We start from the raw sequence: 27,024 nt of genomic DNA, 5'->3' as shown, positions 1-27,024 counted from the left end.
AAAATATATTGTCTATTTTTGTGACGAACTATCTGCACATAGTGTTTTTTACTAACCTTTTTCACAGATCATCCTTGTGATAATTAAAATAACCACCCCATGAATTTATCAATTTTATTACATTCGGATTAATTTCACTAACAAATTCATAAGTATTCCATAATATTAGCCTGCAATCGTAATGGGTTTTAACAAGTTTCAGGAAAAAAAATAAAAAACAAAATGTTAGAAGTTCAACAAATTCAAAATAAAAATTTACATCTCATGCAAGTGACCGACTACTCAAATAAAAACGCATCTTTGAAAGGTTTTTTCATAATTCATTTCATCGTTTGATTGTCGTAAACATAGTTTCTTCCGCAAGCCTAGCGAGTCGATTCGCCCAAGCTTTGTCACCATTCGACTAAACTTAATGATATTGAAATGAAGCTTTTATCACTATCAGCATTGTTTGCCTGAAACTGAAAATGAAGATTTGCTAATCTCATGAACCTGAAAAGAGCCTGAATGTATACTAACAATCGATGTCTCCGATTGGTGAATGAGTGTGCAAAGTGCTTTCGGGATTGAGCTTTCTGTTCACTCTCGTATGAATCCAGTTGGAATTGAAGTGACCGATACACTGCAATAAATTCCTTTGAAAATTGAAAGCTGACACTGAAAATTTGCAGCACTGCTGTATACACAGGAAACTCGCAAGGCTATCAGCCGATGTGTGCTCCGTAACTTGGATCTTTCGCGCTCTACCTCTATGGCGGAATTCCAGGCCGCTCCTCCGTATCGTAGTTTCGATAATGCTACGCTCGCAAGGGGACGCCACTCGCTACTCTTTGGACCATGGCAGTTCGGCGTAATCCAGGCCAATGAATTGATGACTTTAGATGCACTTTCACAACAGTATTTGACATACGCACCAAAACTTAAGCGATTGTTGACCATTGTTCCGAGGAATGTCAGCTGCTGTTTCTAAGATGTCATGTGTCTCCCAACAATAATCTCCATGTGCGGCACAACTCTTTCGTTGTTCTACGGCTGCACGCACCGGTTGATCGACAGACACGCACCCACTCTCGCTGAAACTGTAAGGTAACTGACGACGACGGTTCATGTCACGACAGCTCAGCCGTCGTGTGTGTATGTGTGTAGTAAGAGAGCTGGAGGGATATTGTCGACTAGAAAAGGCCTATCGGTCGAGAGAGTATCACAGTTCCGATTGAGCATCCGTCGCGTTCGGTTCGTCTTGAAGTTTGCTGCACTGTTGAAGTGTAAATCGTTCGCCGCCTTGTGCGTAGTTGTCGAAAAGTTAATTTTTGAAATGCGATGGATACGCGGATACAAGTTTGAAATCTTTTAAGTGAAAGTCAGAAACGTATCCCAAGCATTCGCTACGTGTTGTGTGAAATCCCTTGGCAGAAAAGAAAGAAAAATGGTGGTGCCACTAGGCAGATGCTGTTACAATTTGAAGTGGCTTTCGGGCTTTGAGAGTGTGTGTGCGATACATGAATGAAGAATGGAATTTCAAGGAGAATGAATTCACACAAGCTGTTATTTCTTCGGTGTTTATGTATTTATAAAGCGTTGAAGTGTCTACTTTGAGAATGTGTGCGTTTCACAGACGGGTTAAAGAAGCGCATCTTTACTAGTGAGGAGAGTGGGGGATGGGATATTAGTGAGAGAGTGAGCAGTGTGTGGGTGTTGAGAAAGGGGAAATTAGAATAAAGTGATTGGGCCAATCAGTAGATGTAAGATGTCATGAGGTCTTGAGCGAGGGCTCGTGTCAAAAATTCATCCATGCACGAAAGTGTGATGGATGCGGCGCAGCATGCAGGGTGTAAGCAGCTAATAGATGAAACATGTCTTGTCATGTTTCCTGGAGCAGCAGCAACCAGATTCTTCAATGTGCTTAAATGCGTTTCGGGTGAGACAGTTCCAATTTTTCCCTATATATTTTAATTGTGGATTGTAGTGCACCGCAATGTAGCTTGTTTTCGAAAGTATCTCATTTTATGTTTTTACACTATACTAATTTGTTCTGTTTAGCATTGATTACAGTGATGAATGCATTCTTTCAATCGGTTCATATATTGCATCTCATAACATTGATTTTATGAATATTATTTTCACCATTTGTATCATTCGAAATAAATTTTAATTGTTTAATGATTTCCAAGATATTCAAGAATTTATTTTTTTCCAAATTTATCGCTCCAATGTTTGTTTTCCAAGTTTTGATGAAAATCACCTACAGTTTTTTTTTTGTGGAGTAGTTGAAATAATCCTATCAGCTCCATGTCTTATTTAAGCAAAAGATTTTTAATATTTAATTTGCCCTAAAGGTTAGTAAAACGTTTCGAATAATCGTTTAAATTTTCAGAAAAGTGATAGGCTTCTAGATATGTGCCTTTTAAAAAATGCCGATGATTCTGCAATATTTTCTATTTCTATTAACATCCTTCTAAAATTTTTCGCCTCTTCTGTAGATGTATTTTAGACGTATTGTAGTTAGATTGTAGGTCGATGTTTTTTTTTTTTAAATTTTGATTGTAGGTTTGATAATTCTAGTTTTCAAAATTGATTTTTTATTACTGGGGCTATGGGAGGGCCATCCGGACACCTAATCGGAGCGATGTGGAAGGTAGAGTGCACTGGGCAGTTACCTTCATAACACATCGCCGAGAGAAGGCGGGTTCGTCTACACATCCTATGGAACATTCCACATCATAATGGCTGAATTTCCTATTTATTAGCAATAAACTGTACTTTCGGTGGAGACACATTATCCTAACCCTAAACGAATTGTACTTGTTACTCTACTTGTACCTTCACTCCCTTGGAATAGTCCACTCAAAGGCAGTTTAAAGTTTATAAATATGAAATACGGATCAAGTTATGATGCGTGATAGTTCACTGCAAACGGGCTGTGCCACGCTACATAGGATGGAAGATTACATCATACATCATACATCGGTCGAGAGAGTATCACGATCATAATTATGGGCACTAGCAGAACTTCGGATTTATGGTGATATATCTAAAGCTTAACTCCCTTTATCCAGATGCCAACCCTTTCTACAGATACCGTTGCAAGGTCTTCTACCCCCTCATTTGTTTCATCGGTGATCATGAGCACAATATCCTCAGCAGTTTCAGCATTAACACCTCATTATATATGGCATTCCCAAGCACAGGTGGAACCCTGTGGAACACCCGCTGTAAGGACAGTAGATCGATACCCAGTTTAGGTTTCGTACGTCAAGACTCGATTTTCCAAGAAGCTGCCTATTACTGGGTCCGGCAATTGAACTGCTACATTACTTCAACAGTTATTATTTCGTTGGACACGAAACAGTATAGAACGACCCCTCGTCGCTTTGTTTACATTAAGTCTTAGCTATCATTGGATGTAAGTATTACTTTTGTAATCAGATGTTATCCGGAAAAATGGATCTCGAACAGAAACGTAACGCTGTGGTTGCCTTGTTCCTAGCTGGCAAACGGCAGAAAGGCATAGTTCATGAGCTGTCCGATATAAGTGTGTGCAGAAGTTTTGTATACCGTACATTTAAAAGATACCTGGAGACCGGAAGTGCCAAAAAACGGTATGGTGGGGGACGCCGACCTACTGTGGTGACACCTGCCATGGCGAAGATCGTCAAGAAGCGCCTTAAGAGAAATCTTCGTTGTAGTGCCACTAAATTGGCAGAGGATCTCAACATATCGGATCGAAGTCTCCATCGGATCCTGAAAGATAAACTTCAAACCAAACCAAACCAAGCCCTACAAGATCCAAAAGGTTCAAGACCTTACGGTGAAGCAGAAACAAGACCGGGTAAAAAGAGCAAAGGAGCTGCTGAAGAGGGCCGCGGAAGGAAGGTTGAAGAATATCGTGTTTACCGACGAGAAACTCTTCACCGTACAGCAGTTCGTGAATAAACAGAACGGCAGAATTTGGTTGCCAGATAGATCACGAAGCCATGCCGACTTGCTGATGGCCACCCGGCGACAGAAACCAGCATCGGTGATAGTTTGGGCCGGAATCACTCGTGCGTGATGGCCGGACTCCGCTGGTTTTGTCTCTGAAGGAGTGAAGATCAAGCAAAATATTGTCATTGAAGTTGAAATCCGAAGTTTTCGCGCTGGTGATCGGCAACCTTGCCAACCAGCGACGTTGTGAAATATATAAAAATATCATTACTGGCAACGCTTGTGTAAAGTAATAACCAGCGTGCCTATACAGCAACGGTTGGTTGCATATTGAGCAAAAGTAGGCAAGGAGTACCAAAAGTTTCTCATTAGTCGGGGGTGGAGACGGAGCGCATTTTGACAGCGAATTGTTCGCCTACCATGCCTACGATTACGATTGCCACAAGATGAACGATTCCGTGTATTCACGCAGAGTAAACTTGAATTTTGGAACGAATTAAATCTGACTTTGATTCAAAACATTCATTTTTTTGAATCCAACTTCTGTTTTCTTTGAATCAATAAATTATAGTTTTGATTCAAAAGAATAATTTTTGAAAGAAAGAATAAATTTTTTGAATTGAATAATTTTGGACTTTGATTTCAAACAAATTCTTTGATTTAAAAGAAATTTGTTCAATTGCATATTTCTTTAGAAATAAAGTAAATTTTCTTTCAACCAAAGAAAATGTTTTAAACTGAAAAGAATAATTTTTTGAAACAAAAACTTCAATCTTAGAAGATATTTTGGATTGACTTGAAAGCAGAACAGAAAACCGAAAATTCTAATAAAGTTCGGCAGCTCGTTTTAAAAATCAAACCAGTGAATCGGAGTAAGCAATAAATAAGAAGGATTCAGAATGCAAAATGGTAAGTGTTAATTAATAAATAGTGAATATTTAAGTGAATTTAAGATTTTCTAAAACGCTTGTATAGTTACAGGACCACGGCCGACGGATAGATTTCCAAGTCTCTCGAACATGGTGAAAGCTGCGTAAAGTACCTTCCTAAATCCCGCGGTCGTATTCTTTCGGCCCAATCTTCAACGGCAATCACCAGTCGGACCAGCCAGCAGCTGGAGTGGCTTTCGGAAGTTTATTGACCAGCCCACGGAAAATGCGAAACTTTGTCAACGATATCAAGGACCCTACTCGGTTATAGTGAACCAGTGTTTTATGTGTTTGTGAATAAAGACGAATTTAAGAATTAAAATTGTATCTTTTTATTATTCTAACTCCTAATAGGAACTTCGAAACAACAGGGTAAAAATCTACCAATTGGAATACATGGAAAATGGTTCAATGAATAAATGCTTTTAAATCTATATCTAAATTACCTTTGAGCAAAGATAATAACTTTGAGTCAAATGAAACTGGTTTTTGTTTAAAAGCATTAATATTTTGAATCAAAGATTTTTCAAAAGAAAAAATCTTTGAAACAAAGGAAAATGCATGTGAACCAAAGGATTTTTTATTTATACTAAAACCAAAGAAAAAAATCCTTTGTTTTTGCGGCACTTTCCTTATAAATAAAAAATCTTTTTCTGCGTTTTGGTATAAGAACATACCCGAAGCTGTAAACGCCCTGATAATAACAAACTGACTTGTCGCCAGTGAGTGTCGCCAGTTAATGTCGCCAGCGCTCATTGACGATAACTCCGGTTTGGGGATTCAGCGACAATACATATCGGGAACTAGTTCTACAGAATGTCGTTGAACCGTGGGCACGTCGACATTTTGGTTCCAGGGATTGGGTTTTCCAAAAGGACTCGGTGCCGGCTCACAAAGCGAAGAAAGCCCAACTTTGGATTGCTCAACATTTTCCAGGGTCCATTTCGAGCTCCGAGTGGCCGCCGAGTTCGCCAGACCTGAGCACTATGGACTTCGCTGTTTGGAGTATGTTGGAGGCCAAAGTCTGCGCTAAGAAACATGAAGGTGTGGAGATACGATACGATGCGTTCCTCGACCGTCTGCGGCGAGTGGTTGAACTCAAGGGCGAACAAGTCGAATTTTACCAGTGAATTTTGAAAAAGTAATTTGTTTCCAAGGGAAATTGAATGAGCTTGAAATAAAAAATTTGTTGTTTTGATCAATTTATATGTTTATTTAAATGTAGCACTTCAATTGCCGGACCCTGTATCTTGCAGAGGGCATTGGGAGCAGGCATCATGTGGAGCGCTTTGGCAATAGCTTCCCAGCTAGCATTGTTGAAGGCATTCTTAAAGTCGATCGTCACGCAATGGCGCAGTTACGAATACCTGTCCGCTTCTTTTCGGATGGCATCCACCGTAGATCTTCCTTTCACCTCAACTTTCGCCTTCTGTGTAGGTAATAAGTCTGTTGAATATTATCCAAGGGGTTACTAAGGGTGTCCAGCAGACAAATGGGTCTGTACGATGATGGGGGTTTCCCAAGTTTCGGTAGTAGCACCAACTTCGCCGATTTCCACGGATTGGAGAAAGACCCCTCGTCGAGACACTATTGTATCACCACTCTGAAAGTATCCGGAATGGTCTGTGCCGCCAGCTTCAACACTACATTCGGGAATAGGGGCCTTATTCACCGCAAGTTTTTTGACGATAACCACAAGTTCCTTGTTCGTTACTGGCTCGATGTCGTAGGCTTCTGCGTCGTATGGGGTTTTTATTATTTGCAAATGGTTTTATTAAGGCATTTTACTTATAAAGTTTTTAAGTGCTGGGAGTATTATTCTTAACTTTGAGTTAGAAAGAGGGGGAAACGTACGGGGTTTGTGGGTACTGCGTTGGGCCATGCTGCGGGGAAAGATGTGCAACGATCTCTTTCATTTTTCCGGACACTTTTTGGTCAGCGACATTGGACCACCGAATATCGCCAGTTAAAACTCTATAGGCTTGACCCCATTGGTTATCATCTATGCTCTTGCATAATTCTCTTTGCTTGTTCTACTTAATAGCTCGCTTGAGCCACCCTGGCTGCTCGTGACACCTCTCGTTTCTCTGTCGGTTTCGTTTTTCGCCCGTCATCTGGCTTTTAGGCAGCTATTTAGTACGAAACTCACCAATTTCTGAGATCCACCAGTAAGCTGGTCGTCTCCACCACTTGGGTGTATTCCTTCTGGGCATGGAGCCATTTCCAGTATCTTAAAATTCATTCTAAAATGTAGATCGCGGTGATATAACGTACGTCTTGGTGGCCGAGCGTTGAAGGGGTTGAAGAATATGTAAAAGAAAGTATTATCTAAAAAACCCGACAGTGGACCCAAAATAATAGACACATGATAGATTTTTAAATTCTGAATCATTAAATTATGATTAAATATTTTCAAACACAGTGGATCAAGAATTAATAGTAAAAAAGTTCAAATTTTTTGAAGGAAGTATTTAAAAATAATCTGAACTTTCATACATATAAGTTCATATAAGAGATACATGAAAACGATAAGAATATAATTTAAAAAAAGATGCCAAACCATGTGTTTCGAATAATCCAACGTTTGTGCTGAGTAACCTCATATTGTCAAAAATTACGAAATTCGGAAAACTGACTATATTAACAGGATTGGCAAAATAAAAAAAATGACAAAATTTAAGAGAACAAAAATTACAAAGCTAATATTTTTAATCAAATTGGACAATGACAAAAAATAACCAAACTGAAAAATATGACAGAAATGATAAAAAATGACAAGATTGTTGAGAATTGTTGAAATTTTATCTCTTTTGCCAATTAATTGTTATCCGTGTTATAAATTTTGAAAATTTTGTCGAATTTTTTTAAATTTTGTAGATTTTTTTCTTTGTGTTCTTTTGTATTTTCGGCAATTTTGTCATAATTCGATTCTAGTCGATTTCTTTTTTTTTTTTTTAATTTTTGTTGATTTTGTTATATTTCTTAATTTTGTTTATATTGTAAATTTTTTTTAATCAACCAAATTGGGGAATATTTCAATGTTTTATTAGGCATTTTTTTTTTCAATTTTGTCATTAAATTAACAAAAATGACAAAAATGACAAAAATGAGAAAAATGACAAAAATGACAAAAATGACAAAAATGACAAAAATGACAAAAATGACAAAAATGACAAAAATGACAAAAATGACAAAAATGACAAAAATGACAAAAATGACAAAAATGACAAAAATGACAAAAATGACAAAAATGACAAAAATGACAAAAATGACAAAAATGACAAAAATGACAAAAATGACAAAAATGACAAAAATGACAAAAATGACAAAAATGACAAAAATGACAAAAATGACAAAAATGACAAAAATGACAAAAATGACAAAAATGACAAAAATGACAAAAATGACAAAAATGACAAAAATGACAAAAATGACAAAAATGACAAAAATGACAAAAATGACAAAAATGACAAAAATGACAAAAATGACAAAAATTACAAAAATGACAAAAATGACAAAAATGACAAAAATGACAAAAATGAAAAAAATGACAAAAATGACAAAAATGACAAAAATGACAAAAATGACAAAAATGACAAAAATGACAAAAATGACAAAAATGACAAAAATGACAAAAATGACAAAAATGACAAAAATGACAAAAATGACAAAAATGACAAAAATGACAAAAATGACAAAAATGACAAAAATGACAAAAATGACAAAAATGACAAAAATGACAAAAATGACAAAAATGACAAAAATGACAAAAATGACAAAAATGACAAAAATGACAAAAATGACAAAAATGACAAAAATGACAAAAATGACAAAAATGACAAAAATGACAAAAATGACAAAAATGACAAAAAATGACAAAAATGACAAAAATGACAAAAATGACAAAAATGACAAAAATGACAAAAATAACAAAAATTACAAAAATTACAAAAATTACAAAAATTACAAAAATGACAAAAATGACAAAAATGACAAAAATGACAAAAATGACAAAAATGACAAAAATGACAAAAATGACAAAAATGACAAAAATGACAAAAATGACAAAAATGACAAAAATGACAAAAATGACAAAAATGACAAAAATGACAAAAATGACAAAAATGACAAAAATGACAAAAATGACAAAAATGACAAAAATGACAAAAATGACAAAAATGACAAAAATGACAAAAATGACAAAAATGACAAAAATGACAAAAATGACAAAAATGACAAAAATGACAAAAATGACAAAAATGACAAAAATGACAAAAATGACAAAAATGACAAAAATGACAAAAATGACAAAAATGACAAAAATGACAAAAATGACAAAAATGACAAAAATGACAAAAATGACAAAAATGACAAAAATGACAAAAATGACAAAAATGACAAAAATGACAAAAATGACAAAAATGACAAAAATGACAAAAATGACAAAAATGACAAAAATGACAAAAATGACAAAAATGACAAAAATGACAAAAATGACAAAAATGACAAAAATGACAAAAATGACAAAAATTACAAAAATGACAAAAATGTCAAAAATGACAAAAATTACAAAAATTTTAAAAATCACAAAAATTACAAAAATTATAAAAATTATAAAAATAACATAAATTACAAAAATTAAAAAAATTACAAAAATTACAAAAATGACAAAAATTACAAAAATTACAAAAAATGACCAAAATTACAATAATAACGAAAATTACAAAAATTACAAAAATTACAAAAATTACAAAAATTACAAAAATTACAAAAATGACAAAAATTACAAAAATGACAAAAATTACAAAAATTAGAAAAATTAGAAATTACAAAAATTACAAAAATTACAAAAATTACAAAAATTACAAAAATTACAAAAATTACAAAAATTACAAAAATTACAAAAATTACAAAAATTACAAAAATTACAAAAATTACAAAAATTACAAAAATTACAAAAATTACAAAAATTACAAAAATTACAAAAATTACAAAAATTACAAAAATTACAAAAATTACAAAAATTACAAAAATTACAAAAATTACAAAAATTACAAAAATTACAAAAATTACAAAAATTACAAAAATTACAAAAATTACAAAAATTACAAAAATTACAAAAATTACAAAAATTACAAAAATTACAAAAATTACAAAAATTACAAAAATTACAAAAATTACAAAAATTACAAAAATTACAAAAATTACAAAAATTACAAAAATTACAAAAATTACAAAAATTACAAAAATTACAAAAATTACAAAAGTTACAAAAATTACAAAAATTACAAAAGTTACAAAAACTACAAAAATTACAAAAATTACAAAAATTACATAAATTACAAAAGTTACAAAAATTACAAAAATTACAAAAATTACAAAAATTGCAAAAATTACAAAAATTACAAAAATTACAGAAAACTACAAAAATTACAACAATGACAAAAATTACAAAAATTACAAAAATTACAAATATTACAAAAATTACAAAAATTACAAAAATTACAAAAATTACAAAAATTACAAAAATTACAAAAATTACAAAAATTACAAAAATTACAAAAATTACAAAAATTACAAAAAATTACAAATTTTTTAATAATTACAAAAATTACGAAAATTACAAAAATTACAAAAATTACAAAAATTAAAAAAAGGTTATGGTAGTTATTGATCCCAAAAAGCTTGTTGCTAGAAAACTCGCTTCAATGTTTTCGAGTTATGCAAATTAATTTGCACAAATTTATCAAAATGGTTAACTTTCAATTTTATGGTAAAGATCGTGGTGTTGAATTAAAACTGTAGGAATATGAAATTCGCACCATTTATACTAATCACGAACCAAAATATAATTTTTGATGCCATTTGCGCCAGTTTCTCATAAAAAAAGCAGTAGACTCACTCAATGATATGCTTTTATGGGCTTTTCTCTATCAGAGGGATTGATTGATAAGCTTTTGAACTGGTTGTTACAAAGCATATCTACTACCTAGCACATCATTTGTGACTAATCTTTTAGGACAATGAAAACAATTTTTACAGAAATTTTATTAGTTCGCCAAATTGACGGTTTTACCATTTTTACGGTGAAATTTTTCTCAAGCTTGTTTTTATTAAACAAAAACATCTGGGTTGAACATTTCTAATTAAGTTTTTTAAATTTCAAATTGTATTTTTCTTAAAGCACAATAAGGCAAGTGAGACGAAATTGTCATGCGTGACTGAGTTTAATTTCAAAAATTAAAGTTGTTCGACAGAAAATTTTCTTTGAAAACTTTTAAAAATGGTTTCAGCTATGTTAGGTAGCTCAGTTTCGCGATGAAAAAAAAATCATTATTCAACTTATCAAAATTAATCATCCTAAACTCCTCCCGACTACCCTTTATAATTTGGAATTAGTGACATATGTAATTGAACTCGCTTTAACCCCTAACTTTGTAAATTATGCCTGAAATCCAGTCTTGGCTTTTGTGACCAATAACCATTACCGAATGTCAGTTAAGCTTCACTGATCCTTCGAGCGGAACACTAATTGATTGTCCAAACTGTAGATTATGGCTCAAGTACAAGGAGTTGGTACATAAATCACTGGGTCGCATGAGCGAGCTTACGATATTTGCATTTTCTTATCATCTGCTTGTCACGCACTTTCTAAACTCTCGACGAACTTATCCCTGTTCGATTGTGGGGAACACTTAAGGCAAAATGAAAATAAAAACGCCGCATAGGAAAGGGGAAATCTAGCCCTGACCTTGCTACACCACTGCTGATTGCTACTATTTAAGTAGTGCCAATATGGCCGCCGGCATGTAGTTCTTATGAATGTATGTGTGTGTGTGAATGTCTTCGGATATCTACTTATTGTCCCAAAAGGCACCAGAACGAAGTAATGGGCAACAATCACGACCCGACCATTCATTTTTTGATTGTGGCTTTCCTGTGGCTCGGCTCGGCTGCCGGAATATCAACGGGAAGAAAAACGGCTGAGTAATGCGTGGATAACGGTCATCCAGGTGGGATTCATATTTGGTTGGTTTCCTGTGAAGCTTCCAAGGAAAAAGATTACCGACGCTAGGTGGTGTCAATGTAGTTCTATTTCGAACGAGAAAAGTCCTGTATCGTTGGAGAATTTAACTTGTTTTCTTTTCAAAGGAAAAAAAAGAGTTTTCCGCATGCCCTTCCAATTCCACCACATGGGAGCTTGGAGGCGACTTCCGTTATCGGGAAAGTGAAAATTCGCGTTTTCATCCGATGACGGAAGGAAGGCGCCCAAAGTGTATCACGTATCATGTAAATATTCTTGGAGCCAAGCGCAAGACATTGTAACTGTGCCTTGCGAACAGGGCTGTTTAGATTAGTCCACTTTTTTTTGGTACAGGCTCAACAAAATATGACTCCCTAATGATTCCATTCCTGGGCAACAGCCAGTAAATAGTTGCCCTTGTAGCTTCTTGCGTAAGATAGTGGATATCCATGAATAGCATCATCGCTAGATTTATGACGTTGCGTGAAAATAAACCAAAGGAGTAAATATGTTCCCTTTTACGTGTGATCGGAATTGGAAAAAAATCTGAAGTACTATGCTACATGAAGTTAAGATTGACGTCAACAACTAAGTTCTTGCTTTTCTCAACAGGTGATCGAACGAGAAATCACACATCTAAAGCGTATTTGGAGAAGTACAGAAAAAGGAGATGGAGCTTAACAAGTTTTACGATTTTGAACAAAACACACTATGGGAGATCCTCATACTAGCAAGCGGGCAATTTTTTTTCATATTTTTTTTAACAATTTGACGATCGTCCATACTTGTTATGATCAAGACTAATTACTTGGACCAATTTTAGACAAATCATGATCAAATTATGGTAGTGGTTTGTTTTGCTTGCTACGTTTGGGTGCATAGAAATCTGCCATAGTGAATGGACCAAAATACGGAATATCTTTGTCGCAAGTGGTCGCAGCTAAACTTTTCAGAACTAAGAATTACCTTTTTTTATTAGCTTCAAAGTCACACAAAACAACATTCTGGACATGTAACCTGAAATCAAACTAGATTAAATACAGAAAAATTTATCATTCAATGCGCTTGCACCATTCCAATCAATCGATTGCTTCTGAATGCTTAGAATACCTGAATTAGAAAGAAAATATTTTTTCTAATAATATTTGGGTTGATTAAACAATTCTTATCATATTATATTTAAATTCAAATGCATACTTTTGAATGCAACCTATATGCAAAGAATATTTGAATAAGGTAGTGTCGAGAGCCATATTGGATTTCTTTTGTGACGTCACGAAAACGTTTGTATCGGAAATTTATATTGGAATGGCAGAAATTTCAAAGAAAAATACGTTTTAGTACGAAAATTAATTCCAATTTCATTTTGATTGTTTTGTAAGGCCTCACCAAGCTATGAAGTTTTTTGGTCCTTTACAGATTGCATTATGTTTCTTTCTTATATTATTAATGAATGCTGATTTGTTAACGAATGCCTGATGATTTATTAATGAGTGCCTGATTTCTTTTTCTTGGTCGGCCGATAAACGGTGAAAGTAATAAAGTGATTAGACCACATATCGGGCAAATGCAAAAAGAGATACCTCAGTTAACAAAATTTAGCCTGAAATAACATGTTATTTGAAATTTTCCAGCAAGTCTCTTCATTTATTTCGACCAAAATAAAAAATGCAGAGCGCTTCAAGCCGTAAATACAATTTTTGTATCCCACTTGGATCAAATTATTATTTTTTTTTATCAAATGCATTGTAAGTCATCAAGAATATCCTACTTTTAAACAACGTTAAAAAATTGCAAACTAGAATGTCAACTCCTTTCGAAATCGGTAAAATTTAATCGTCCTCCAGAAGCTACAATTTTTAACTCACATTTAGAAAAAGAGCTTGTATAAACATGGTGATGTTTTATACGAAAAAATTACAATGTTTCTTTAAAGGACATATTGTATTATTGATTATTCTAGCTAGATTCTTTCGAATATGCATTTTCAAAACTTTATTTACAACAAATATGACTTTTTCAAACCTCTAATCTAATTGCTGTTTTTGATTGGTCTTTATTCAATCTTAAGGAATAACTGTATTCAAAAGAATTTATCAGATAAAGTCCAAAGTCATTGGTAAAAAACACTAGTTTATCATGTTGCTCTTCATCGAATTTTCAGGCTCCTGGCGTGGCCCCGTGGTCTAATCAGGCCCAATTTTTAAATGAGACCTTGTGCTAGGCCAAGGACAATTTCAACTTACAACGTGTTAGATTAGACTGGCCCAAATTTGTATGGGATGATTTTTACAGCATTTTTTTCAACGCGGCACCCCCTAGATTGGTGCATTTATGTGAAAAAATGACTTTCTGAAAGTTTCAGGTCAGTTGGCAGAAGCACGAGCTGGCGCAAAGGACTTGAAATTTGTATGGAGATTTTCGGCAAAATGTATGGAAAATCGACATACTTTCACTCTTTGTGTTCTAAAATATGTACCCAGTATGCTAGAAAGCTCAGAATTTCAGGAATTGTAGTTCAAACAATGACAAACAAGTTTGTAGAAGATTGTGACGCAATATGAGTTGACTGTAATGAGTTATTTGCAATTGAATGTGTGATTTTTTTCGCATTTCATCAATATATCGTAAACGGTGTATACAGTGAGCGAAATAAGAATAGCGCCACTATGTGTTTTGCTTGTTAAAAAATGAATTATTGAAAATTACGAAAATTTTCTTCCACAGTTTGTTCTGAATTGCTTAACGGATAAATCAAACATAAATTTACTTTTTTTGGAAGTAGCAATTGGCGTTGAGGACCAAAAATGTGAAAAAAGGGTGCGAAATAAGAATAGAACCACTTGATTTTTTCTAACAAAAACAAGATTATTTAAAAAAAATTACTTTGTAAAAGTGAATAATAATGCTTCTACGAGTTATTTGAATACATAACTGCATTTTAGGAGTTTTCCAGAATTCCAAAGGTTTTCAAAGGTTTTAAAATGGGGGTTTTAAGAGATGCTCCTCTAGTGTTAAGGAATTAGACATTTGAGCTGTAATTCTTTATCAAATTACTAACTGTCTGCATTGAAATGACGTGAAATGATGAAACAAACATTCGGGATTAATTTTTAATCAGAAAAAATAGGTTGGAAATCAAAAACTTTGATTTTGTTCAGTAAACCATACTTTTTCTTAGTTTCAAGTCGTAGATGGCAGCACTAACTTGCAGTTAAAACAAAATTTAGTCTCAATATTGATTTTCCAGGCTAAATCAGGCCCATATTCATCATTTTGAGGTATTTTCCCATCACAGTTTTCTGGAAAATCACGCTGCAGAAAGCTTTTTCGGATTTTCAAAAGAACAATCAGCACAAAAATGTACAACCGTCAAAATTCCTGCTCATCTCAAATTCCGATTCAATTACAAATCATACCAAAAATACTGCTAGTTGTCTAGTCCATCAAGCTCCATCGCAAAGTATAACTTTATTCTGATAATCGGTCCAAAAAATTCACTATTAGTGACCTTGATGCAATTCTATTTTTTTGGATTTAGTGATCTTAGAATCTCCAAAGCGCTCACACGGTACATGTATTTATTTCTTGACCAAAATCATCTGGCACTCCCTAATTAATCTCGGATATTCGAAAATGGGCATGAAATTGGTTAAATGGCGAGATAGTGCTGCCATCTATGACTTAAAACTAGAGAAATAGTGTTTGACTATTAAAAAAACATAAGTATTTTTAAATTCCAACCTGCTTTTTGGATTCAAACTCAGACTCAAATCTATGTTTCATTATTTTGCATCTTAATATGAATGTTAATGAAGAAATCAAGCAGTTTGATAAAGTTTCATAGCTCAAATATCTAATTCCTTAACGCTAGAGGAGCATCTCTTAAAACCCCCATTTTAAAACCTTTGAAAACCTTTTGAATTCTGGAAAACTCCTAAATTGCAGTTATGTATTCAAATAACTCGTAGAAGCATTATTATTCACTTTAACACAAATCAATAATCTTGTTTTTGTTAGAAAAACTCAAGTGGTTCTATTCTTATTTCGCACCCTTTTTTCACATTTTTGGTCCTCAACGCCAATTGCTACGTCCAAAAAAAAGTAAACTTATGCTTGATTTATCCGTAAAGCAATTCAGAACAATCTGTGGAAGAAAATTTTCGTAATTTTCAATCATTCATATTTTAACAAGCAAAACACCTAGTGGTGCTATTCTTATTTCGCTCACTGTAGGTCGACTATAAGTACTGACTTGATCGTATTGTCACACAATGAGAGTAACAGATAGAAAGTTTGTGTTCTCGGCAAAGTTGTAGCTTATTTTATAGCAAGTTCCTATCTTTGCAAAAAGTTGAAAGAAAGGTTCGAAAAACTATGAACTGCTGCATTGTTTTGAGTATAAAAAAAGAGTTTTGGTTTAAATGATCTTTCTTCATAATTTTTGGCGTTTATGTTTCATTGGTAGTCAATAAAAATGTTTATTCAAATCAAGCAAGTATATTAAACTAAGATGCTGAAAGTTTTCAACAATGAAGATTTTGTTTGATTCTGGTAAGTTTTGCGATAATGACTAATTATTTGCAAAATAATTTATTTTTCGGCTTCGCCGTGGGTGAGAAGTTTGTTTTAGTGGGAAATAAGCTTGACTCCTCTTTCTACAGTGTCATTTACTACCTTTAAACTGCTTATACGTTGTTGCCCTTTGTTGAATTCTTTGATAGTCTTCCAATGCTCAGGATCTATTGTTAAAAAAATTCTGGTATATCGTACCGATCGAAAAGTTTGAGCGACTCTGAATTAATTAAATCATTCAACGTTAAATTTCTGAATTCATTCATAACTTTTACCACAAGTTTTTTAAGTACTTGAGTATTTTTTTGACAATGCTTTAACCATCATACGTTTCTCTTCGAAGGTCTAAATGTCCCACAATAATGTTTGTAAGAGCTTTTTTCGCAACTTTTCGGAGGACACAAACTTTCTATTGGTTATTCTCATTGTGTGACTATGCGATCAACCGTCACTATATATCAAAGAAATACGAAAAAAATCACACATTGAATTGCAAATAACTCATCACAGTCAACTCGTATTGCGTCACAATCTTTTACAAACTTGTTTGTCATTGTTTGAACTACAATTCCTGAAATATTTTAGAACAATAAGTGTGATAGTATGTCGATTTTCCATACATTTTGCCGAAAATCTCCATACAAATTTCAAGTCCTTTGCGCCAGCTCGTGCTTCTGCCAACTGACCTGAAACCTCAGCTTTAAGAAAATGACAGTACACTACGTAAAGCACAACATTTAAAATATGTACGAATTATAAAAATGTGATGGAAATGTCATGTGATATCAGACAGAGAATCTGTACAGTGATGGACATACGCGGGAGTTGAAAGGCAACCAAGATGTACAGAAAAGACATAAATATGTTAACACAATTATCCAAAGGATAACCTGTCCCTCCCAATTCTAAAGAGGCGTATGGGGTGGAGGAAGGACGCAAATGGGCCTGTGGGACCATCACAAAAAAAAAACCTTCAGAAAGTCATTTTTTCACCTAAAGACACCAATCTAGGGGGTGCCGCGTGGAATATAAGGATATTTTTTGTTATGAGCCAGTCTAGTGTTAGATCTATGAGAAAATAATCATGAATCGATAGGTATCTACTGTGTTACTTATGTATAGAATAAGTTTGCCAGATTGCCCGGTTTTACCCGGACTTGCTCGGTTATATGATATAAAATTCAGCAAAAGTCTGGTCCGGACCAGTCTTACGGAATATGATGAAAATTTCACTCTGATTTACTCCATTTATTTGCAAAATCAAGAAAAACCTCTAATATAATAAGTAATTATAATTTGAGATTTTTGTCTCAAAAATCGAAATTTTTTGAAGAAGTTTTATCAAAATCATCATTACCGGTTTTTTGGAAGCCTACAATACGATTTTGAACCTGCTGATGTGTTTCGATGAAAACAAAAGTTTAAAATATTTTTCTTCATGATTTTTGTAATAATTTATGAGATATAACCTGGATTTTTGTGTTAAAGGGTGATACGGTCATAATTTGGTCAAGGGAAAACGTGTGTAAATCGGTGAAATAGTTTATTTAAAAAATCAAATTTAATTAATTTTCAAGTTTAATTAGTATAAAATTCAGGAAAAATATTCAGTTAGGCTTCCGCTTTTCCAAATCCGAATTGCCGGGCCATACGCTTAACCCATACCATCAGATTTTGTACAGCAACCTTGTCCACCTTCTTCGCCGCAGAAAGCCAGATTGCCTTGAGCTGCTGCTCGTCCTTAGCAGTTTTTTTGGTCTTCTTTAGGTTTCGCTTGACAATAGCCCAGTATTTCTCAATTGGGCGGAGCTCTGGCGTGTTGGGAGGGTTCTTTCCTTGGGAACCACCTGCACGTTGTTGGCGGCGTACCACTCCATAGCCTTTTTACCGTAATGGCAAGATGCCAAATCCGGCCAAAACAATACGGAACAAACGTGTTTCTTCAGGAAAGGCAGCATACGTTTATTCAAACACTCTTTCACGTAAATTTCTTGGTTCACAGTCCCGGAAGCTATGAAAATGCTGCTTTTCAAGCCGCAGGTACAGATGGCTTGCCAAACCAGATATTTCTTAGCGAACTTTGACAGTTTCATGTGCTTGAAAATATCTGCTACCTTTCTTTTGCCGAATAAAACTCCTGTCCCGGAAGCTGCTTGTAGTCGGCTTTAACGTAGGTTTCGTCGTCCATTACCACGCAGTCAAACTTCGTCAGCATCGTCGTGTACAGCCTCCGGGATGGCGCTTTGGCCGTCGTATTTTGTTTATCATCGCGATTTTTAGTCACTTCCTTCTTGTAAGTCGATCGTCCGGCTCGTTTTTTGGCTCAATGCACGGTTGTAGACGATACACCCAGCTTATTTGCGGCATCTCGGAGAGAGAGGTTGGGGTTTCGCTTGAAACTACCGGCAACTCTCTTTGTCGTCTCAGCGGCTTCCGGTTTTCGATGTCCCCCCGATCCGGACTTCCTGGCTGTCGACAAACGTTCCCCAAACACTTTAATTACATTTGTAACGGTTGATTTGGCAACTTTTAGTGATTTTGCCAGCTTTGCGTGCGAGTAGCTCGCGAGCAAAATTTTGATACGCTGCTCTTCTTCCTTGGACGGCATTTTGACAACTGAAGAGTTTATTCAAATCAAAATAGGAGCAACATTTTACACACACACACACACCTTCAAAATGAGGGGTGTTCAGGGTTTTTAAATGCAAAATAGAGTATTTCCTGAGACAGATTGTGGTAGGGTAACTTTTTATTATTGTTTTGAAAAATGTAAACACCAACTGGTCGCCATTTTGATCCTTGATGATAAGCACTGTTCAATGTTTTCTTTTGAAAACTCCTTTATAAAAACATTAAAATACCTTCATATCTTAACTTGATATGAATTTACAATAAATGAAATATTTTTTTTTTATTCTCCTCACCAAGGTACGCTTGCAAAACCACTACAATTGCATTGCCAATTTTATTTTGTTACTATCTGGTCTTTGAACATGCGTAATGCTGTTGTTATGTTTACCCTACCACGATATGCCGAGATAATGTAAACATGAGAAATCAGCTGTTCGTTTGACAAGTGGGGAAATGCCTTATTGAAAGAAATACGTCAAGTTGATATTGACCAAATTTTGACCATATCACCCCTTTACATAATTTGAAATGAAATGCCCGGATTTTACCAAAATTTAAAATAACACTGCCTGGATTTGTCTGGTCCGAGTGCGTGCAGGAAAAATTCTGCAACATCTAGAACCCATAACTTATTATATCACCATTATCGATATCAATACCTTTTTCCAAGAATAGTAAGAATCAGTTCAAATATTTATTGTTAGCCTGATTTTTCCTAATTTTTATTAAGAAGCTCCCTTATTTTCACGAAAAAATTTTGACAACCTGCTGCCCACACAAGAGGAACGAAAATGAATAAAGAATTTGTTATTATTTTAAAAATATTTTTAAACGTTTTGTGAAATATTGATGAGAGAAAAACTCTAAAATGCATTAGTTATGCAGCATAACTATGTATTTAAGATTTTCTGCATCGAGTATTTTTAACGATCAAAACAATCAATAGCTGTTACGATTACACCTAAAGAGACTGTCTTTAAGACTGCTTGGTTTTGCTCGATTGAAATGACACTGACAGAAGATCGAAAATTCTAATCATGACATTTCGTAATAACACCAACTGCTAGAAAAAACATACGAACGACCTTAAACATCTCTCGGTCGTGGAAACCAAACTTCTGATTATCACTACCCTTTCTTTTTGCAATCTGGATTTTCCACCGGTATGAAGTATGTAAAGTATGAAATTGGTATTTTGAAGGAAGAATAAAAAAGACGCACCATACCGACTCGTGGAAATTCTGCCTTAAAGGATATGAACACAATCAAAAATGTGAAAAAGCAGTGATAGTGTTTGTATAACGAAATATCGGAAAGCTCTCACCGGGATTTCCTGAGTGGAAAAAAGACAGATAGGATGAATATTCATAGAAAAAATAGAAATTAGGAAGCTTCTTCTAAGATGGTGAAATGGAAATTGAAGAACAGGTTAAATCAAAATCGCTTGTTAGACTCAACAAGACAATGTGTTTGGGTAGATCACGTCGGATTTAAAAGAAAAAAATAAACATAAATTTATTTTGTTTCGATTTAAAATAACAACTATCCCCACGAATTTCAGGGTGAATAATACGTTCAAGATTTCTTGAAATAAATACGCACATAAAATCAACTTTTAAGACGAGAGGTTCATATCTTAGTTACTCGGTTAAACAAAATCTCATCTCAGAGATCCACTCAGACACGTCTATCACTAACAATTGTCGTGATTTCACAATTTTTACGAAACTCAGACTCACAAGAATAGACCAATGACTAGTGTTGCCCAAAATAACAAACGTTGCTTAGAAATCTATTTTATTTTATACATCTTCAGTGTTGCCGAATACAACTATTATTTTATTTTTCAAATTTAGGTTTTTTTTTGCATATCCTTCATCTCATCTCTACATTCCTTCTCAGTACTAATCTCAATAGAATCTTTTATTTTCTGTTTTTTTTTTTTTTGTTTTTTTTCTAATACCAAAGTTTATTCCACTTAATATATCGGCCTCATCGATGAAAAGTGATGTTCTTTTTAGTACGGACGTTTTAAGATTATGAAATACTTTTCACTGATAAGGCAAATAAACTAAGTAACTTGCATAAATTACGGTGATCATCTGTTCATAAAATTTTATTTTTCAAATATTTTCTTCTCAATTGTACATTCCATTCTCAGCAAAGGCTTTTCAAATCTTTAAATTTTATTTTTTTTCTTCATATTATTCATCCAATCCGAAAGTATTCTTAGCAACAGCCTTCTCAATCTATTCTTTCCTGCCGATCTGTCTTTGTTTACCAGAGCCGGAATAATCCGAAAACATTTTTAAGCAACAGTCTTCCCAAATTGTGCTTTTCTTGTTGCAATGTCTCTTTATACCAGAGTCGGAATAACCCAAAATTATTCTTAGAAACAGCCTTCACAACCAGAAGTCCAAAACAAAACAAACAATCAGCAGCAGCAGCCTTAAAAATATGCGTCTACTAAGCCATTCCGTTATTCGCACCGGAAGGCCAAATCAAAATAAATAATCGGCAGGAGTTGCCCTAAAAATCTTCCTTAGCCAATTCGATCTTTTTTCATCGGGAGGCCAAATAAAAAAAAAACAATCAACAGTAGCTGCTTTAAGAATCAGCGCTTCTTTAGCCAATTCAGTCTTTTTCACTGGAAGACTAAACCAAAACAAACATTCAGCAGCAACATTCATAAAAATCTGTCCTTCCTAAGCCAATTCCGTCATTTTCCACCGGGAGGTTGAACCAAAACAAACAATCAGCAGAATCTACCTTAAAAATCTGCGCTTCCCAAGCCAATCCGTCCTTTTCCACCAGAAGGCGAAATCAAAACAAACGATCAAACAATTCCATATTTTTCCGCCGGAAGGCCATATCAAAATAAATAATCATCAAGCAGCCTTGAAAATCTGCGCTTTCAATGCCAATTCCGTTTTTTTTCTACCGGAAGGCCAAATGAAGACAAACAATCAGCAGAAGCTCCTTAAAAATCTGTGCCGCCTAAGCCAATTCGTCATTTTATACCAGAAGGCGAAATAAAAACTAACAATCAAACATAGCAGCAGCCTTAACGATCTGCGCTTTCGAATCTCTCCGTCTTATTTACCGGATGAACAAATAATCAGAGCAGCAGTCTTAACAATGTGCGCTTTTTCAGCATCTTCGTCTTATCTACAGGAGGAACGAACAATCAAAGCAGCAACCTTAACAATCTGCGATTTTCTAGCCTCTCCGTCTTATTTTCCGGAGCCGGAACCATTTCTAAACAATCTGAGCATCAGCCTTGCAAATCTGTGCTCATATCACCAACTACTCCATTTTAGTGATTTCACATTTCTTATGAACTCAGAGATTCACTCAGACACGCCTATCACTCATAACAGAAGAATCGATCAGAGACTGTTTGTTTGTTTGTTTGTGTTTAAAAAAAAAATAAATTTAATTTATTTTCTGCATATCCTTCATATCATCTCAACACCTTCTTCATGGTTTTCAAAGATTTTAGCTTTATTTTTAAACTTAACATTTCAATAACCTGAATACAGGGAGTTTTTTTTTACAGCCTTTTTAGATTGTAAACAAACCAGAAGGCTTGAATCCAGCTGGGTAACAAATGGTAGCTTACGCATCGAAACTCTACGAGATTTTCTAATAGTCATTGCACAATCGAAGAATCTGCTATTCCACTTCTCACTAAGATTAATCTTCGAATAAAGTTTGACGGTCAAATCTTAAAATTCTGTTTTATGCAATGAGCTTAGGCCCTTAGAATCGGAGGAAGATAAGTGGTAAAATAACCGATTTGAGTTAAGTTTTCTATCCGATTCTTCTTATTAATCAGAATAAAAAATGCAACACTTTGTTTTTTGAATGATTTTTGAATGCATGGAAGTAAATTGTTCAAATCTTCAATTAAACTACCTTTTAATGTAATGAAAACGTGTTAATAAATTGGTCACATCTGTTAAGGGGTTTCTGAGATATCTTCCAATAAAGAAGCTCATTGCCAAAATTTTTCGGGTAAAATCGAGCAAAAATCCAGGAAAATACCAATGGGAGACACAAACCCAGCCGGAAATCAACTATTCGACTAAAGTTCACATGATAAATCGTGATGATTGATTCCATAAAGTATCGTAGATCACGCATGTGGTACCCAAAAATGAAAGTCGAAAACTTTCTTCATTGGACGCTATTCCAAAAACCCTTTGACAGAACATCACAAAAATGCGCACATGTTAACATTAAAGCACTAAGCAGCTTCGCTGAAAATTCCATCAATTTCCATCTAAGCTTTTAAAACATAACTTATTTCAGTACTGTTAAAGTTTCAACCAATTTTAAAACACCGAAAGTTCAAATAGCAATTATGAAACCTTTAAATATTTTTTTTAATCTAATTTTCTCACTTTCATTAAACAACCAAAACTATTGATTTTTTTTGTTTTTTTTTTACATAAATTGCTTAGTTGGAGGGTAATTAAGTTATTTCCATAGACATTTTTTAACTTAACGGATTAGAGTAAAGTAAAGGGTTAAAAAAAAATTGAAAACCAGGGTTCCTTTTGTTTTTCACAATTAACATCCTATTTGTGATGTAGCACTTGAGTTAAATAACAACTACGAAAACGATTAAAAGTATGCAAAGTGAGAATTTTTATGTAATAACAGCAAAGTTTCAACTGTTAAATTAAAAATAAAATGCACAAAAAAAAGTTCACACTCTTTTGACTGTTATTTCATTAAAAATTATGCATTTTGTTTATCAGCCGATAAAAAACACACTTTTTTCATCACTAATTCATTAGATAGAATTTTCTAAACATTTTTCCAAAAAACCATAAAAACAGATGCAATCCAAAAAACTTTTGTAGCTTTGTAGCTTTGTTTCGATCTTAATTAGCTCAAATGTCACGTTGAGACACACTGCAAAAGTAATTCTTCAGCTTCAGCAATCGAAATTTTTGAATTTAAAAAGCAAAATTTTCCACTCAGATCATCCGACTTGAGAAAGACTTGAAAAACGATAGGTTCATATGTTTCTTAATTTTTAACGAGGAACAAAGCTGATTTAAAAAATCACACTTCTAGATGGAGCACCCTGTATAAAATCGTTCCTCTCTATTTTTAACTGTTTACTAGAATGATTAACTTTTTTATTATCTTACACAATGAACACAAGCTTCAGGTCTAAATATAAAAAACAATTTTAAGCGGATAATTTGTCAAATTACGTCATTACTGGAACTTGTTTCGTGAAAAAACACACTGTTGCATACCCTAAGGCGTAATATTTTTTAACTTATACAGAGTGCGTGCTATTCCTCATCAATCTTAACGCGGAATACGAAGTTATTGTAAAAAACATGTAAAAATTTAAATAAACACAGCCGAGGGAAAAATGAAAAAAAAAACCCTATCCGATTACGTAGGTTGAGGTCGTTCTCCAGGGGTGTAGGTACCAAATGATTTTTCTCAAGAGTCATGCAACGCGCATTCCCCCCACTCCTCTAAACAACACTTCTCCAATGATTTCCTCTGAACCCTTTCACAGGAGTGGGGCTACACGAAACACGAAAGATTGCCCCAACCAATGAATGCCTTATAATTATTTGGCGTGATCGGGTCTACAAAAGCTGGAGACTTGGGGGGAACGAAACTCTTCAAGAATCAGCCTGCAGGAACCTGGTTCCTTAAGTTGGCAGGTGTACGATTAACTACACTCTGTAGGTTACCAAATCAGAAGCGAAAACACTGACCTAAATAAGGAAACTGCATTCATAATCCTCTGCGCGTTTCGTGGCTAAGATTCATATTCGAAATCCTATTAGGTGTGTGCCGTTCCCGATTTCGTTTTTTTCTTCTGCTTGGTTGTTGTTGTTGTTGTTGTTGTTGGTGCTGTTTAGGCTTTCCGATGAATTCTAAATTGCGAGGGCACTTGGGGCTTAATGGGGGTGGAACACTTGGGGGGTACTTTTCATGTATATTTTTTTCTGGCTCCTCGGTAAATTACCCTTAATATTTATTTGGATTTTGTTCGACGGGTGGTGATGCACACAATTTATCGTTTCACTGAAGCACACTGGTTTAATTTTTTTCTCTTTCTTGGGTAGATTTGCACGTTTTCACAGAAGCAACACTTGCAATTTTGGGAGATTAATGATTTTTTCACTTTTTCTTCTTCTTCTCGGTACTGGTAATCTTCTCGGGAAAAGTTTTAAAGACGGCGGCAGTCAAATTGTGGTGTCCTGGTGGAAATCCACAAAGGAGTTCCTTTGGAGCTTCTCGAAGATGATCGGAAACGGCCCCAGGATGGAGCGTGAGCCAGGATGGAGGTCACAGTAATGTGGTGTTTGTTTTTAATGTTCAGAATCGATAAAACTTTGCCGTTTTCCGTTGCTCGTCGTCGCGTTTTATATTCCTTTCGTTGGGGCGTTTGGGCGCTTGAAGTTGGGACTGGGTGGACTGGGTTCCCGATTTTCTAGGCTCTGACCTTAGCGTAGCAACTTTTATTTCTCCGAAAACAGGTTTCGGTGCTGCTACTTAGGATGTTGGATGAATTTGAGCTTTCGCGCGCGTTTTTCTTCTTGTCTCGCTCTGTCAAGATACGTGTGTCTATGTCAACCTGAACGAATCCTTGCTCCCCAAAAAAAGGACGAAGGAAAGGCCGGCGGGGATAGTGGAAAATGTTCTACGAGGTTGCCGTGCTGAGTTAAAAATAGACCGTTATGCTTTAGGACACGCTCGCGTTCAAACTTTAAACAAAAAAGGAAAACACGAAAAAAAACAAAATAAAAATCCGCCCTAGAACGGGATTGAACTGTACCGGACCGAATTCGTCGACGGAAAGGTTCCCGTAGTTCGTCGTACCCGAGAAGATATCAACAAGGGCCACCTCCACCGCCAAAAACTACACCAATAATGCTGAGGGCGGCTCCAGGATCCCTCATCTTCGAACAGTCCTACACACTATACGGCAGTTATAATTAACACAAAAACCGATCGCACAAGTTGTCTTCCGCAGAAATCGTGAGAAATCGCGCGCCGTGTAATTAACAATTAAACCTACTACCTACTCGGCTAGGTTAGGTTATGTACACAAAATAACGGTTTGGATTCCGTGCGCGACCTTCCTCGGCGGCTTCAACTCGTGAACTGAAATCGTGAAAAACACGCGGTCGGTTAGGATTTCCGAATTCGAAAGCTTCCGTCCGTCATCGGCGGCAAAATATAACAAGAATCCAGGTGAGCACGCGTCGTCGTCATCATCGTCGGTTGCTTATCGCTAACAGTAGAACCATGCGGATATACGGGTGCTTCACTATCGGTGAACCCCTCGGGCGTGCCGTGGATTCTTACGGGTAGTTCTAATTCAATCATATGTTTGCTTGGGTAAGCTGACTGACTGCTCGACTAGCTGGCTGAATGACTGACTGACTGACAGACAGGTGGGTGCGAGGAAAATTCGTTTAGGGTATCGTCACACGCCACGCCGGATTTCTTTCACCTTTGTGTTGTGTTATGACTGTTGATGACTGTTGTGATGATGATGATGGCTAGTCGCGGATGCTTCCCGCACTAAACATTAGGGTTACGTTGAAAGCTTTTCTGTTCGATTTGAAGGCTGGCCCTTTTTCTAAAGTACAAACGGAGGGGAGGAAAGCGTTTTCGTGGTTGATGTGATGACACGGTGTTTAAGGAGATAGATTTGGAACTAGTTTTCAGGGATCGGTCTATTAGAGATGGATAGATATAGTTAGGTAAATCGTGCGATATATTGTAAAATGGAGCAATGGTTCTACTACTACTACTACGAGACTACTTTTCATCGTATTCTGGCGTAGATTTACATCTTACGGCAACACTACACTACACTACGTGTTAATTACAATTCCGAAGGGCATTTCGCATCTTAAAATAATTTTCTTAATCTTAAAGTTCTAT

At 35.0% G+C, this 27,024-nt stretch overlaps 1 protein-coding gene across 3 annotated transcripts in view; it reads right to left on the bottom strand.

The window, feature by feature from the left end:
• Positions 1–26,216, bottom strand: part of LOC129757881 (glycine receptor subunit alpha-2-like) — a 50,596-nt gene extending 24,380 nt beyond the window's left edge. For all 3 annotated transcript variants that reach the window (XM_055755253.1, XM_055755254.1, XM_055755256.1), the window contains exon 1: positions 24,840–26,216. In XM_055755253.1, coding sequence (XP_055611228.1) covers positions 24,840–24,862 — 23 coding nt within the window. In that variant the 5' untranslated portion in view covers positions 24,863–26,216. The remainder of the gene's footprint in view (positions 1–24,839) is intronic.
• Between the last annotated feature and the right edge of the window lie 808 nt (positions 26,217–27,024).

Source organism: Uranotaenia lowii, chromosome 3 (genome assembly GCF_029784155.1).
Source record: "Uranotaenia lowii strain MFRU-FL chromosome 3, ASM2978415v1, whole genome shotgun sequence".
In the NCBI taxonomy this organism is placed as follows: domain Eukaryota; kingdom Metazoa; phylum Arthropoda; class Insecta; order Diptera; family Culicidae; genus Uranotaenia; species Uranotaenia lowii.
The sequence above is the reverse complement of the archived record's forward strand: the minus strand, read 5'-3'. Positions and strand labels throughout refer to the sequence as shown.